General features: G+C 37.3%; 1 protein-coding gene across 1 annotated transcript; it reads right to left on the bottom strand.

The window, feature by feature from the left end:
• Positions 1 to 16,681, bottom strand: LOC131948849 (QRFP-like peptide receptor). The gene is made up of 8 exons (XM_059310541.1): positions 16,205 to 16,681; positions 11,567 to 11,706; positions 9,417 to 9,533; positions 4,941 to 5,034; positions 4,087 to 4,401; positions 2,374 to 2,600; positions 1,827 to 1,963; positions 1 to 1,227 (listed from the first exon to the last, which is right to left on the bottom strand). The coding sequence occupies exons 2-8, from the start codon at positions 11,697 to 11,699 to the stop codon at positions 1,105 to 1,107; spliced, it is 1,146 nt and encodes a 381-aa protein (XP_059166524.1). The 5' UTR covers positions 11,700 to 11,706; positions 16,205 to 16,681; the 3' UTR covers positions 1 to 1,104.
• Positions 16,682 to 17,394: the final 713 nt, after the last annotated feature.

Here is a 17,394-nt window from a genome sequence, read left to right as displayed (position 1 = left end):
TACATTAGCATAAATTTGAGTTGTTATTTGCGTTTAGGTTTGCGTTTGCGTTTCTATTTTTATTTGTGTTTGCATTGTGTTTATGTATGGATTTGTGTTTGTGTAATTGTTTGTGTTTGCGTTTGCTTTTGTGTTTGTGTTTTCTTTGTATTTGTATTTGTGTGGGTTTATGTTTATGTTTGCTTTTTTATTTGTGTTAGTGTCTTTGTTTGCGTTGTTTTTTGTTTGTGTTTGTGTTTGCTTAATGTTTGCGTTTTTTTGTGTATTTTAGTTTTGGTTGGTTGTGGATAGGGTGGATAGGATTAATTCGAAAAGTAATATATTTGTTAAATCTGGGCAATGCCGGGGATATGCTGTTTGATAAACACACAAGTTATGGTCCTTAACTTATAGGTTTTTCACAGAGACCAGTGGAGGGCCTGGCCGGGAAGGCTAGTAAATAATTAAAATAAATAAATGAAATATGGGAGAGGTAATTTAATGAAACATGTTTGAACAATGTAAACAAACAAAAGTAAACACAGAGCGTGATCCAAGCTTGGAGTTGATGAACATTGACTGTTCTCTTAGGGTAGGAGTGTAACAAAGTTGTCTATTCACTTAGCAAAATGTTTAGTCACGTGACAAATACATCTGGTGATACAGTAGGTTTATGTCACCAACGGCATCCATCAATCGTTAATTTATAATGGTAGTGCAGGACTGAAATGGCTATCTACAAGTTGGCATAGGGCAGTGTTGAGCCATCATTTAACTCAATCAAAATTTGAAATGATTGTCCAAACGTCGTTATATGCTGTGTTGACAGATCTTTTATCAAGTGTTGGGGTGATATCCATTTATCGACGTGTTGTGGTGATATCCATTTGTCGACGTGTTGGGGTGATGTCCATTTATCGACGTGTTGTGGCGATGTCCATTTATCGACGTGTTGTGGGGATGTCCATTTATCGACGTGTTGTGGCGATGTCCATTTATCGACGTGTTGGGGTGATGTCCGTTTGTCGACGTGTTTGGGTGATGTCCATTTGATAAGCAGAGCCCGTACTTGACCTTGATATGATTTTAATTATCTTTACCGTCTCCTGAGAGACAGGTTAAACATCAAGTTGTACTGACCACTGGTCCATCACCAGGACAACTTGCTTGCGTTTCGTCAGTGGTTTCTGGAGCCACCTTGTTAGGTAAACAGGTGAAACATCGACAGCTGGAGAACATGATGCACACCTGTGGGCAGGAGTAAAATCTTTCACTTTTTCGGATTACATTTGGATGGAAATCTGTCTGTCAGTCTGTCCGTCTTTTTGTCTCTGTCTGTATGTTTGTCTGTAATTACATTAACTTGATATCAGTTTCAATTATTACATTTATTTTATATATTAGAAGACAACAACTAACTTAATATAAAACAGAACAAAAATGTATCTTAATAAAAATTGCTCGCAACCCACCCCCCCCCCTTTATTGAAGTAGAAAGCAGATTTTAGAGGATGATGTGTGATATGTATAAAATGTATTCTCAAGAAAGGGGAGGGTAAAATTAGCGACAACTGTCCAACACACATGAAGAAACAGAGAAGAACATCAACTCTTTTGATGTAAACATCGTACATGTTAATCGCTATGCCTAGATAGCTGGAGGAGATCAAAGACATTAAAATACAGGCATGCGTTTGTTGAGATACAGCCATACAGGTAAACGTCTGCCAACATTTTTTTCTACCTCTTGTCTGACATTTGACCTTCCAATTATTCCCTTGAGTAAATTTATTTAAGGTACTCGATGTACTGACCTTAACCCTAAACCCAATGCACTGAACGCTTACCTCATTGATGAAGTTCTTGTTGAAGAAAGCGTAGATGAGAGGGTTAAAAAAACTGTTGCACATTGCCAGAACTATGCACATAAACCTCACAATCACATACACCGAGCCTTGTTCAAGGGCGTCAGTTTCACTTTGATCTGGGAATTATTAGGTTAATACACGTTTAGTTGGTTTTGTGGATAAATGCAAAGTTGGTGGTTGGTGGATTGTGTTTCTAATGTAGGTCAATAGTGGATTGTGTTTCTATTCCAGTTCACTAGTGGATTGAGTGCTTATAATGTAGATTAATTGTCAAGTGTTTGCTTTTAAGGTGGAAAATTGTGCAGAAAGGACAGTTAAAAGTTTAAGGTGGGTTTTTCTAACATCGACATAGATCAATGTGTTGTTTGAATGTTGAGGTGAATGTGTATGATTGAATGCTTCATATATCAAACATAGATTAACTTTTATTCTCACTTTTTGTATACGTATATTGTCCAGCAGACAAAGTTCTAGCAAGTTAGTAATTGAACAATAAAATCTGAGTTCCTACATCACAGCTACTCACCTACAATAATTTTCATGGTATCTGTGACTATATCAATCAAGTAGAACGGCAGCCAGCACACGACAAAGACGATGATGTCAATGGCCAAGAATCGGATGACCGCCCGCTTCCTCCTGACATTTGTCGTGGCTCCCACGCTAGATCCCCACAGACGTTTGCGTATTTGGACGAAAATATAAATCATGGCTGCCACAGGAATGACAAATAATATAACAAGGTCGAGGATTCTGGAATTAAAGGAACAACACAAGATACAGTTAAATCTGATGTAGAATAATCAACAAACCTGTTACAATTTTGTTTTAAATTTCTTGTTTTAAATTTTAAACAAAAACAGCTGGGGGAAAAAAAAAATATTTCGAAACTTTCAAAAGACAAAAAAGCCGAATTATGGCCATTAATGGAGGGTTGTTAAAACATAGACTTCGTTAAATGTAGGTAAGAGTTAGGGTTTGGTGGTCTTTTGATGGCGGTACTTTCAACACAGCAACAAGGTAACAAAATGAAATATTGAATCCAGATAAATAAATTTTTTTTCTGCCACGTTGTATTTCACAATTCATGACATAACAAGTCAGACATGGCAGTGCGGAAGTATACAAAAATGTTTTGCGGCTTCTTCTGATACACGGACTTCACAAGGGATAAAATGTTTGCAACAAGGACAACCAAATGTTGAAATGTTTATAAGAACAACCTAACCCTAACCCACGATATGAAATGTTTATAAGGACAACCTAACCCTAACCCTAACCCACGGTATGAAATGTTTATAAGGACAACCTAACCCTAACCCTAACCCACGGTATGAAATGTTTATAAGGACAAACTAACCCTAACCCTAACCCACAGTATGAAATGTTTATAAGGACAACCTAACCCTAACCTAACCCACGGTATGAAATGTTTATTAGGAAAACGAACCCTAACCCTAACCCACGGTATGAAATGTTTATAAGGACAACCTAACCCTAACCCTAACCCACGGTATGAAATGTTTATAAGGACAACCTAACCCTAACCCTTACCCACGGTATGAAATGTTTATAAGGACAACCTAACCCTAACCCTAACCCACGGTATGAAATGTTTATAAGGACAACCTAACCCTAACCCTAACCCTAACCCACGGTATGAAATGTTTATAAGGACAAACTAACCCTAACCCACGGTATGAAATGTTTATAAGGACAACCTAACCCTAACCCCAACCCACGGCATGAAATTTGTATAAGGACAAACTAACCCTAACCCACGGTATGAAATGTTTATAAGGACAACCTAACCCTAACCCTAACCCACGGCATGAAATTTGTATAAGGACAAACTAACCCTAACCCACGGTATGAAATGTTTATAAGGACAACCTAACCCTAACCCACGGCATGAAATGTTTATTAGGACAATCTAACCCTAACCCTAACCCACGGTATGAAATGTTTATAAGGACAACCTAACCCTAACCCTAACCCACGGTATGAAATGTTTATTAGGACAACCTAACCCTAACCCTTACCCACGGTATGAAATGTTTATAAAGACAACCTAACCCTAACCCTAACCCACGGCATGAAATTTGTATAAGGACAACCTAACTCTAACCCTAACCCACGGCATGAAATTTGTCTAAGGACAACCTAACCATAACCCACGGCATGAAATTTGTATTAGGACAACCTGTGAAGACACATTTAACTAGAAGAAAATAGTTACCTGTAAGGTAAATCATCATCGTCCTCCTCAACTAAAATGCTGCAGTAAGCGCGCTCAGGTAAATCTACCTGGCTAACTGTGGTGTTGATGACGGGCAAAACTTCTGCTGTTGTTTCATTAGTCACCACTGATATAATATCGGTTGTGTTTTCAATGGAATGTTCTATCGGCTGTTCCTCGTCGATGGAAGAATTGAAGAAATCCTGTACAAAAATTTTGGCCGAGTAGACAAAGGCCCACACCCAAACAAGGACAAAAGACAGGGCTATGGACGTGTTCTGGGCTGGCTTGCGAGCTAGCACTATCGCTCTGTACCTGTGGGGCAAGTTTTCATTAAGTCACTAAATCTATTCACTAATACATGGTTTTTACATTAGCAATTAAATTACGTATATCTATAGATGTGAAATGAATAAATGTAGTATATGCCTATAAGTAGACAATGTATCAATGTATGTCTATTCATATGAAATGAATGAATGTGTGATATACCTAAAGAAATGAAATGAATGAATGTGTGATATACCTAAAGAAATAAAATGAATGAATGTGTGATAGGCCTATATAAATGAAATGAATAAATGTGTGATATATTCCTATAGACATGAATGAATGTGTACATACTTATAGACATGAATGAATGTGGGATATGCCAAAATATGAATGAATGTGTACATGCCTATAGACATGAATGAATGTGTACATACCTAGAGACATGAATGAATGTGTACATACCTATAGACATGAATGAATGTGTGATATACTTAAAGACATGAATGAATGTGTGATATAGCCTACCTATAGACATGAATGAATGTGTACATACATATAGACATGAATGAATGTGTACATACCTATCTATGCTGACAAACAAGAGAGAGTAGACGCTAGCAGTCACACAAGCCAATTCTATAAATGGAAGAACCACGCACGCTAAATCACTGACATCTAGAGATAAAAGAAAAAAAGATGCATGTTGAGTAAATTGAGATGTATCGATGTGCACTGTCATTCACAGTTTACATTGGTAACTTTTGTTTTGTTAGAGAAAGTCTTGTAATCGTGCAAAAAAAAAATCGGGAGCGTTTACAGCTCCCTGAGTCAGAAAAACATAGTTGCCATCTTGTCTGTATGTCTGTGTGTGTGTATGTGTGTGTGTGCATCTGTAAACACGATAACTTGAGTACAGTTACAGCTAGGTTGATGAAATTTCATATATAAGTATTATATCAAAATCGTAGATCCGTATCAACTTTTGAGCTATTTCCGATAACCAGAAGTGGTACTTTTTCTACTCTCAACTTTTCAAAAGCCTATAACTTGAGTATTATTTCACACAAATAAATGAAATTTCACATGTGAGTAAAAGCTACTTCTCTGCCCTCTGTCAAATTTTGAGTAATCTCTGTTGACTAGAAGTAGTAATTTTCTCTATTTTCAATTTCTCGAAAAACGCATGGGAATTTATAAAGTACTAGCCGTCCCGGCCAGGCCCTGCTCTGGCCTCTGTGAAAAACCTATCTGTAAAGGACCATGACATGTGTGTTTTGTAATCAGCATTTATCCGGCATTGCCCACCCAAACCACAATCAACTAAAACCAAAACACACAAAAAAGAACCGCAACTAACACAAACAAACACAACACAACACAAACACAAACACAACCACAACACAAACACAATCACAATCACAATCACAACACAACACAACACAACACAACACAAACAAAACACAACACAAACAAAACACAACACAACACAAACAAAACACAACACAAACCGGGACGGCTAGTATTATATAAAATTGTATATCTTCTTGTAGTTTCGTGCAGGTGTCTATAAAAGAGCTTTCTGAAACCTATCTGTAAAGAAACATGACATGTGTGTTTAGTAATCAGCATATACCCGGCATTGCCCGCCCTAACCACAATCAACCAAAACCAAAAAGCAAATAAAGAAAGGAATCATAACATAAACGCAAACACTAATACAAAATATAAGACAAACCCAAAGCAAACCACAAACACAAAACCAACTACAAACACAAATACAAACACAAACCCAAAGAAAAAACACAAACGAAAACGAAAAAGAAAGAACGAAAACGAACAAAATCAAAACGCAAACCCAACTACTAACGCAAACCCAACCGAAACACAAAGAAAACACAAACGCGAACATAAACGTAAAGTGCTCATAGTCTAGCCTGGGGCGCCAAATCGCACCATGCTGGGGCGCCGGCGGAATCGCCCGTTTCAGCTTAATAAAAGACTATAATACCCTAACTTATTCATAGTTTTTTGCACTCACTTAAACGAACGTAGCTGCCAAACCAAACACGGGAGGCCCGGGAACCCCAAATAGCACCATGTCTGGGCGCCAGAGGACGCCCGGATTCGATTCACTTAAAGACTATAGTAACCTTTCTTTTCCATACTCTATCGCAGTGTTTAAAGCGAAATTATGCACCATAGCGCTCACGGGATAACCCAGGGCGCCAAATTGAACCCTCGTGGGGCGCCGGCGGACGCACCTGTTTCAATTTAATGAACAATTATAATACTCCAAGCTTATCCGTAAACGGAAAGAAATAAACATATAGGACATGTAGGACCTGGCTTATTAACTGTTATTGATTCAAAAAAATAATTAGTAAACAGTAAGTTCAGTGTATAGATTAAATAAAATGCAGTGTTAAAATACCTACAACATTTGCACTTGATCGATCCCCGCTAATTATGTAATTATTTTTTTCCGAACACCAAAACAAAGTAATAAAAAGTAAATTCTTTTCCACTAATGCAATGTTTTATAAAGGGAAGTAATTGTGTTTTCCTAATTTATCAAAGGGAAGTAAGTGCTAAAGGTCTAAATATAAATAATTTTCAGACATAATTAGAATTTTTGTAAAAGATGATATTTTTTTTAAATTGTGTTTAATGAACATGCCGACAATTATTACTATCAGTTTGAAAAATGAATATTATTTCCCAACACTTTCAGTATTAATTTTTTAAACCATGCATTTAGGCCATGAGCGCTTTAATTATCTAACACTTAAATCCATCCAAGTATCCACGACAAACATTTTACAAACATACAGAATTGAGCTTTATTCCGCACTATTATGCACATTTTACTTGGCGTTCACTTGGTGTGCAATTCTTTTTTATAGATTCTATTCTATTTTAAAAAGTTTAAGTATTTAAAATGGATTAATAATCATGTCTATATCCCATAGTTACCATTCCCTGTTGTTTCATATAAGAATATTCGAGAAAGTTAAGGGAGATCACTCCCGGTTTATTTATTTTCGTCATCTTAGTAAAACAGAGGCGTGATGTCAGCATTTTACATGCAGAAGATTTGTTTTGATTCCTGCTAAACTCTATCACAAACTACGAGAAATCCCAAACCAAAGGAGCGCATAAATCTAGGTTGATTACTACCTGTTTGTTGATTGGTGTATACAAACTAGTGGATAATCGACACGCTAATTAGAGTTATTCCTAACTACACCCAGTTAATGAATGTAATTATACGCCTGCTTTCGTTATCGCGGAAGAAAATATTGAAATCGATATTTACACTGAGTTTATTTCTGTATGCGTTGTATGTCTTTACACAACTTTTGTTTCAAACCAAACAATTTACAAAATCTTAAAATGTACAACACGAGATGGACAAATTGGACGCTCAGATGACGACAAAAGTGCATTACATCTGAGGGAATTTAAATAGCCGATTTAAATATTTTTACATTTGATTGTGGCTGGAAAAAATAATGAGTCTAGTTAGAGAAGTGGGCACAGAAAAATCCCGAGACGAAACAATAATTTCACACTTCAATCTTCAGATGTTTAATTTGTTTACTGTCAAATCGCAAAGTACATTTGTTCAATACATTTATAAGCCTGAATATAAAGCCAACCGTCGTCTAAATTATATACTTCATCTACTTCATCTACTTCATCTACTTCATCTACTCACAACCTGCACAGACAGAAACTCATCAGTAAAACATACAAACGAATAAAATAAATAATAAAGTAGTGATTTCCCTTAAACTTTCTCGTATATTCTAACTCTAAGGGGTATGGCACGTTCTGTAAAAAAAATCTATAGAAATCACAGGCTTTTGAGAGAGTGGAAGGAAAAATGCAATTATTATCAATACTTAACTGTAACCCTAACCAACACTTATAGATATCTATAATACTTATAGATGAAATTTCGTCGACCCAACTAATATGGGTACTCAAGTTATCGTGTTTACACACACACACACTCTATCTCTCTTTCTCTCTCACACACATACACCCACACATACACACAGATACCCACACAAACACAACGACACACAGACACACATAGACGTACATATTTGAAAAAGTTATAAATGGTCAAAGTTTTTAAAAAACGATTACAATACATCATTTTATTCCATATACGATACAGTCGGAAGGGAGGGGGGGGGTGTAAAACGGAAAAAAATATCAAAATATCATTTAATTCTTGTAAACGATTACAAAATTTTCTCTAAACTCCGTATAGGAGAACTAAAAACATAACTTACTGCAGTGGCCCAAACCACACACTCTAACTGACTGCAGTGATCGATCGGTTTGCAGGTGATTCGAATTTTTTGCTAATCGTTGAAAAATGTTGTCGTGTTTATATCTTTATGTGTTCTCTACACTATAAACTTTTCTCTACATTGGTGGAAGTTTAGGGTTAGATGTTAGAATGTTACAATCTCCCCAACGTTTTCTCTACATTTGTAAAGTAAGTGAGTGCTAGTAGGCATGCTCAGTCCTTGAAGCTTGAACTTACTTTGACTAATAAGAAGAATACTACATGCACACATGTTTAAAATAGACATTTAATACATTTTAAACTTTCTAGAAATATGTTTGAATTCATTTGATCAAATTGTGGTATTTGGTAGAAGGCTCAATAACATTTACACATTTATGCTGTTTATGGCTTTTTTGTAAATGGGTTCCTACCAAACTTTGTGCTTCTATTGCATGTATTGTCCATATATACCCCCCAGTGACTGGCCAGTTCACACATTTGATTTTATCAATATCCTCCTCCCCCCCCCCCCCCCCCCCCATTGACCGGCCCGTGTCTGACATTGTATTACGTGATGGGATCATAACCTTAACCTAACCCTAACCCTAACCCTTAAGTAATTGGATGATTTGTATTAAAGAAAAACAGCACCATATTTTTATTACGCCTTTAGTTCTATTTTTTGGAACTAATTGTTGAACACCGTTAGCACTAACTTTGCTTGATGGAAAGATGAAATTTAAAAACTTACTTTGTGCGTAATCCATGTTAAGTTTGTGTACCAGGGTCAAGGAGACGACAACAATACCAACCAGTAGGTCAGCGATGGAGAGTGAGAGAAGAAAAAAACTCGTCGACGTGTGAAGAACTAAAAAGGAAGAAAATAATTTAATTACAGTGAAGGGAGACAACAACATATAAAATGCATTTAACATCAAAGATGCGAGGTAAAACCAAATAAAATACATTTAACTTCAATGAGAGGGAGACAATAACAAATTTACGCGTACTAGTAAAGTGGATGTGATTGTTATCTATGTATGTACTATAGTGTTTGTATGTCAGCAACTAAAATACTTTTTTAAAAAAGTGGTCACCTTATTTTTAGATCAAATCGCTAATTACCGAACTTTAAATTTACACAAGATTATAATCAAAAGTAGAAACACCAAAATAAATGGCTTAGCTATTAAATTTTAATATAGCATTCTCCTTTGTCGCTATAATTCGTAAATTTAAAAAAAATAGTATCTAGAATAACCGTAAATAAAATGTTTCAATTCATATTGTACACAAAGATAACGTCTAACATAGCAATGGTTAGGTTTAAGAAGTGATTCAAGGACTTTTAAATGTCGCGGTACAGCTGTCAAGGGTAGAGTTAGGGTCAGTCAGAATGGAGAGAGGGTTAGAGTTAAGGTCAGTCAGAATAGAGAGAGGGTTAGAGTTAAGGTCAGTCAGAATGGAGAGAGGGTTAGAGTTAAGGTCAATCAGAATGGAGAGAATGTTAGAGTTAAGGTCAGTCAGAATGGAGAGAGGGTTAGAGTTAAGGTCAGTCAGAATGGAGAGAGGGTTAGAGTTAAGGTCAATCAGAATGGAGAGAATGTTAGAGTTAAGGTCAGTCAGAATGGAGAGAGGGTTAGAGTTAAGGTCAATCAGAATGGAGAGAATGTTAGAGTTAAGGTCAGTCAGAATGGAGAGAGGGTTAGAGTTAAGGTCAGTCAGAATGGAGAGAGGGTTAGAGTTAAGGTCAATCAGAATGGAGAGAATGTTAGAGTTAAGGTCAATCAGAATGGAGAGAATGTTAGAGTTAAGGTCAGTCAGAATGGAGAGAGGGTTAGAGTTAGGGTCAGTCAGAATGGAGAGAGGGTAAGAAACTGGCAGTTGGGTGAGTCGATGATCAGAGATAGTTCAATACACGTTATGGTCAATGTTGACAGATAAATGTATACGTGAAAGCTATTTTTTTATAGAATAAAAAGGGATTTTATATAGAGAAATACTCATTTTAAAAGACGGGTAGATTAGTGAACTTTCAGATTAATGAAGTTTATATAGATAAACAATGTTACACGTGATAACCGTGTTACATGGATATTTGGATAACATTGTTACACGGATATTTGGATAACATTGTTACACGGATATTTGGATAACATTGTTACACGGATATTTGGATAACATTGTTACATGGATATTTGGATAACATTGTTACACGGATATTTGGATAACATTGTTACACGGATATTTGGATAACATTGTTACACGGATATTTGGATAACATTGTTACACGGATATTTGGATAACATTGTTACACGGATATTTGGATAACATTGTTACACGGATATTTGGATAACATTGTTACACGGATATTTGGATAACATTGTTACATGGATATTTGGATAACATTGTTACATGGATATTTGGATAACATTGTTACACGGATATTTGGATAACATTGTTACACGGATATTTGGATAACATTGTTACATGGATATTTGGATAACATTGTTACATGGATATTTGGATAACATTGTTACATGGATATTTGGATAACATTGTTACACGGATATTTGGATAACATTGTTACACGGATATTTGGATAACATTGTTACACGGATATTTGGATAACATTGTTACATGGATATTTGGATAACATTGTTACAATATTTGGATAACATTGTTACGTGGATCACTGGATATAATGAGAGAAGTTTCAACGAGATGATAAACATTGAAATCAGGCAAGAAGTTGAGCACAGAATTGTTTAGAATTGCGAGAAAGAAGAATAAAATATCGATCAGCACATAGACAGCGACAAGAACAACCGAATATATTCTTACATCTACAAAGACAGAATAATTAATTAGATAAATAAAAAATAAACACGTCAGACTCACCTGGTCTAAAAATAACAACAAGTATCACAGCCAGGTTGCCTAGGAAACAGGCGATGATGATCAGTATGAATATAACAACGACAAGTTTGGTTGGGATAATATTTTCCGTGTCTCCGTCCATCGTTGAATGCATGGTTTATCTGAGAGAAATAAAAACCAACTTTAGAAATGGCGAATCTCTGTGTGATCGAGATTTGAGGGAAGACGTAGAGAAGCTCGCACAAGTCTAGCAACTGTCAGCAGCCGACCAAGTGCACGTGGTTAGTTCCCCTGGTTTATGCAATGCGAATTCTTAACGGTTTATTTCTAGGTCACTGCTATTAAAACTTGGTTTTTAGACACATACATTGCTAGAAGATATGCTTGTAACTAAACAGAAAAACGTTTCTTAATTAACAGTCTGATAATTTAGACGGGCAAAGATACAATTTTACCAAGCATTGATAAACGGCTCATTGGGGGAGAGTTTTTTTTAATCTAACCCACACACTCTCTCTGTAACTCACACACTCTCTCTGTAACCCACACACTCTCTCTGTAACCCACACACTCTCTCTGTAACCCACACACTCTCTCTGTAACCCACACACTCTATCTATAACCCACACACTCTCTCTGTAACCCACACACTCTCTCTGTAACCCACACACTCTCTCTGTAACCCACACACTCTATCTATAACCCACACACTCTCTCTGTAACCCACACACTCTCTCTGTAACCCACACACTCTCTCTGTAACCCACACACTCTCTCTGTAACCCACACACTCTCTCTGTAACCCACACACTCTATCTATAACCCACACACTCTCTCTATAACCCACACACTGTCTCTATAACCCACACACTCTCTCTGTAACCCACACACTCTCTCTGTAACCCACACACTCTCTCTATAACCCACACACTCTCTCTATAACCCACACACTCTCTCTATAACCCACACGCTCTTTCTATAACCCACACACTGTCTCTATAACCCACACACTCTCTCTATAACCCACACACTCTCTCTATAACCCACACACTCTCACTATAACCCACACACTGTCTCTATAACCCACACACTCTCTCTATAACCCACAAACTCTCTCTATAACCCACACACTCTCACTATAACCCACACACTCTCTCAAAATCTTTCTAAAACTTACACACACACTCTCACACACACTCTATATAACCCACACACTCACACACACTCATTCACACACACTCTCACTATAACTAAACACACACTCTCTCACACACACTCTCTCTATCTATATAACACACATTCACACACACACACACTCTACAACAGTACATAATCTCCTGATAGATCTATACACTTCTCTCTATCCCGCGCCCCTCCCTTACACCATTCAACCCGCGCCCCTCCCTTACACCACCCGACCCACGCCCCTCCCTTACACTACCCAACCGCGCCCCTCCCTTACACCACCTAACCCGCGCCCCTCCCTTACACTACCCAACCGCGCCCCTCCCTTACACCACCCAACCCGCTCCCTTACACCAACCAACCCCCTCCCTTACACCATCCAACCCGCGCCCCTCCCTTACACCACCCGACCTGCGCCCCTCCCTTACACTACCCAACCGCGCCCCTCCCTTACACCACCTAACCCGCGCCCCTCCCTTACACTACCCAACCGCGCCCCTCCCTTACACCACCTAACCCGCGCCCCTCCCTTACACCATCCAACCAGCGCCCCTCCCTTACAACATCCAACCCGCGCCCCTCCCTTACACCACCCAACCCGCTCCCTTACACCAACCAACCCTCTCCCTTACACCATCCTACCCGCAACTTTTCTAATCCACACTGACAAAGACTGCGCAATATTTGTCAAAATGAAAGAGGTTTTCTGAAGATGTAAAACTGGATGTCTACTTTTGTAAGGGCCACAAGATTTGTTATATTAAAATACCATTTTAAAATACCATTAAATCTGTACTTTTTTCATTTCACGTGGAACTACCAAGTTAGATGTGTTTATGGTTTGAGACAGAAATCATGTACATCATTTGCTTTTAAGATAAAATGTTTCTTGTACGTTGGCTGATTGTCTCAATTAGGCGCCTCCCTCTTAGGGATACATTTGTTATGTTCAATTTTAGTGAGAACATTGGTTTAACTTTAAGTCAAGTCCTTTTATTGGCTGTTACTTGAAAGCAACTAAGATTAAAAACAAATTGTTCCGGTAAACAAAATTACTCAGCTTTCAAAGACTCACGGGACTTAATATCTGAACAGTTCAATATTCTGTTGTGTTTTGACATTTTGTCAGAATTTTTATTTAAAACTAGAAAACGATGCATTTTTTTACTTATTACAAAATAGCCGTCTCGTTTTAAGAATTCTTAACAATACCGAATACGTGCTTAACTAAATGCACTTAACCCTAACCCAAACAGGTAGAGTACGTGGCTATCTGCACTTAACCTAACCATAACCGGTAGTGTACGTGACTAAATGCACTTAACCTTAACCCTAACCCTAACCAGTAGAGTACGTGGCTATCTGCACTTAACCTAACCATAACCGGTAGAGTACGTGACTACATGCACGTAACCTTAACCCTAACCCTAACCAGTAGAGTACGTGACTATCTACGCTTAACCCTAACCCTAACCAGTAGAGTACGTGACTATCTACACTTAACCCTAACCCTAACCAGTAGAGTACGTGACTATCTACACTTAACCCTAACCCTAACCAGTAGAGTACGTGACTATCTACACTTAACCCTAACCCTAACCATAACCGGTAGAGTACGTGACTACATGCACGTAACCTTAACCCTAATCCTAACCAGTAGAGTACGTGACTAAATGCACTTAACTCTCAGGTGACGGTGACGTAAGATAGACATGATCAAAACTTTAAAAATGTAAATGAAATGACAGTTATCAAGTTAAACATAGAGCTCACTTTATTACCTGCCAAAATAAAATCTCACCCCGAGGGGAGATGCGTATAGGAGTGAAGGATGGGAAACGTTATCTGGTGCGATCATCAGGAAACATGTGTGTGTGGTTGGGTGGAGGGGGGGGGGGGGGGTGGGAGGGGGAGAAGAAGGTACAGAGATAAGGGTATGAATGAGGGTCGACGAGACAGAGAGATTTTTTTTTGTTTAGGACGAGATAATTATATGAAAGGATGTTGCAGAGATGAGAAAATTTTTAAATTGATTTTTTAAAATCTACTTTACTTGATGTATCCACGCTTAGCAGTTCTTTCATGTCCAGATTAACCGTTAGGAGTTAGAGATGTATGTGTAAAGACCTTGCAGACCCAGACGTATTCTACCGGTTAGGGTTAGGGTTAGAGATGTATGTGTAAAGATCTAAGAATCCCAGACGTATTACATATTTTTTTTACTCCAATTAAGTTTGGCCAAAAGTCTAGAGTGTCTTAGGGTCAGAGACATCAATCATTCTCTTGATTGAAGACATCAATCATTCTATTGACACAGTTTCGCCACAAACACATGACAGTTAGGGAATGACGTCACATTTAAACTAGGTTGGTTGGGGGGAAAACATTCGATTTTTTTTTTGGTGCTCAATTATTTAGACATTATATTTTATTAGCATAAAAAAACGATCTTAAAGTTAAAGGCCCCATATAAATCAATATGAGTTTCAACCAAGGTGTTTGCCTAGTTAATGTCTATTAGAAGAAATAATGGATTAAATATTGATGTATTAAATATTGATGGATTAAACATTGGTTTAAAAAATCGATTTCTATGCTTAGGGCAATCTTTAAATAAATATATGGTGTGGGGACATGGTGTTCAATAAAAAAAAAGACAACTGAAAAAAAATTCATAAAAAACGTTTTAATAACAAGCTTTTATGTAATGATGCACTAAAAAGTAGAAAATAAATTATAGACTACTATTTAAATTACTATAAAGAAAAGCGTGGGTCACTTTAGTACCGATTGGATACCTTTACTAATGTTATGGAAGACACCCACGCTTTTCTTTATAGTTATTTAAATAGTAGTCTATAATTTATTTTCTACTTTTTAGTGCATCATTACATAAAAGCTTGTTATTAAAACGTTTTTTATGAATTTTTTTTTCAGTACTTTACATGTTTTATTTACAATAGAGTTACATGACTAAAAACCATTGCGCGCCTACTATACATCACGTTCAGTAGGCGCGCAATGGTTTTTGAACGCAGCCATTACGTGATGGCGCAGCTATTAAAGGTGATGACGCGTGTGGTGTGGTTGGCTAGACATGCCTACTAATTCGGTCCAAATTTTAATTAATTCATAAAAAATTAATTAGGCATCCAATTAAGTCAAATTTAGTTTCAGATTGCATTGTCTTCATGTCTTGACCCACGTGCCAACTGTGAATCGTATCGGTCAAGTAGAACTGTCCGAATTTTCACTCCTGCGTTTCCGTCTAGACTGACGACTGACGACTGACGACAGAGGAAGTGAGTTAAATAAAAGCTTGTAAAAATACGAAAAAATATATCAGCAACCGGTAAAATTTAGTGTAACACGGGTTGTGGTATGGTAAGCACGTGTATTCGTGAACAGCATGAAATACGACTACATGTACTGCAGGTTAGAATAAAGTATTGGGTTAGGGTTAACAATACTCACCAGCTGTAAAAATGTCCACTCATCCAGGTATGATTGACCATTGTGACTTATCTTGTTATAAAGTCTTCTGTTTTTATATTTTAACCGTTCTGTGATCAAACAGTTTTACAGATGAGAAGTTTTTCCCCAACATTTGTAACTGTAGTTGAAAAGTTTTGATTCAAGTAACACAACTAACACAATTCCTTGTTATGAAAACGGCAGTTATCCTAGGAAATGAGGCGATCCTTGTTGCTAGTAAAAAAATTCGCCACAAAATAAATGGTCGTTACGCCATCAACGGAGCCGGTATGACGTCATCAGCGTGACCGACTTGCCCAGCAGACGGCACTTGACACGTTCTCAGAACCTTTATAAATTACTGGCAATAATTAGGTAATAATCGACTACTGGAGTGGACAATAGTGGTCAACAGTCCAGTAATTGAGCGAACACTTGAGGAAACAGAATGTGTGAGTTGTCACGCTTGATGTTAGCCTACTGTAGCCCACTGTTCTCTGAGCGCTGCAATAGCTGGCGGTGTATCAAAATATGGGGGCCACAGTAGTCGCGTTAGGACGCTCGGAGAATTCGGCGGTATCGACTACTCATCAGGAAATGTAAGGTCACGTGACCTGCGTCAAGATTTATCCCCGTGATTTATTCGTCGAATGATGTTGTCTCATTGGCTGAATGAACACACACAGTCTAACACAAAATATAACACACAGTCTAAAACACAATCTAACACAAAATATAACACAGTCTAAAACACAATATAACACACAATATAACACACAGTCTAACACAATATAACACACACAGTCTAACACACAATATAATACACACAGTCTAACACACAATATAATACACACAGTCTAACACACAATATAACACACACAGTCTAACACACAATATAATACACACAGTCTAACACACAATATAACACACAATATAACACACAGTCTAACACACAATATAACACACACAGTCTAACACACAATATAACACACAGTCTAACACACAATATAACACAAACAGTCTAACACACAATATAACACACAGTCTAACATACAATATAACACACAGTCTAACACACAATATAACACACAGTCTAACACACAATATAACACACACAGTCTAACACACAATATAACACACACAATCTAACACACAATATAACACACACAGGCTAACACACAATATAACAC

The sequence above is a fragment of the Physella acuta genome, unplaced genomic scaffold (genome assembly GCF_028476545.2).
Source record: "Physella acuta isolate Inbredline_101_S28 unplaced genomic scaffold, ASM2847654v3 ptg000662l, whole genome shotgun sequence".
NCBI classification, from domain to species: Eukaryota; Metazoa; Mollusca; class Gastropoda; family Physidae; genus Physella; species Physella acuta.
This window is presented reverse-complemented; position numbering and strand designations above follow the sequence as displayed.

What these genes read in the sequence shown, in the direction of transcription:
- LOC131948849 (XM_059310541.1), bottom strand. Translation starts at nt 11,699, where the DNA reads ATGCATTCAACGATGGACGGAGACACGGAAAATATTATCCCAACCAAA. An exon ending in TGTTGTTATTTTTAGACCAG is followed by an intron (nt 9,534 to 11,566) that starts GTGAGTCTGACG and finishes CTTCCTTTTTAG; the next exon opens with TTCTTCACACGTCGACGAGT. An exon ending in GATGATGATTTACCTTACAG is followed by an intron (nt 2,601 to 4,086) that starts GTAACTATTTTC and finishes CTTTAATTCCAG; the next exon opens with AATCCTCGACCTTGTTATAT.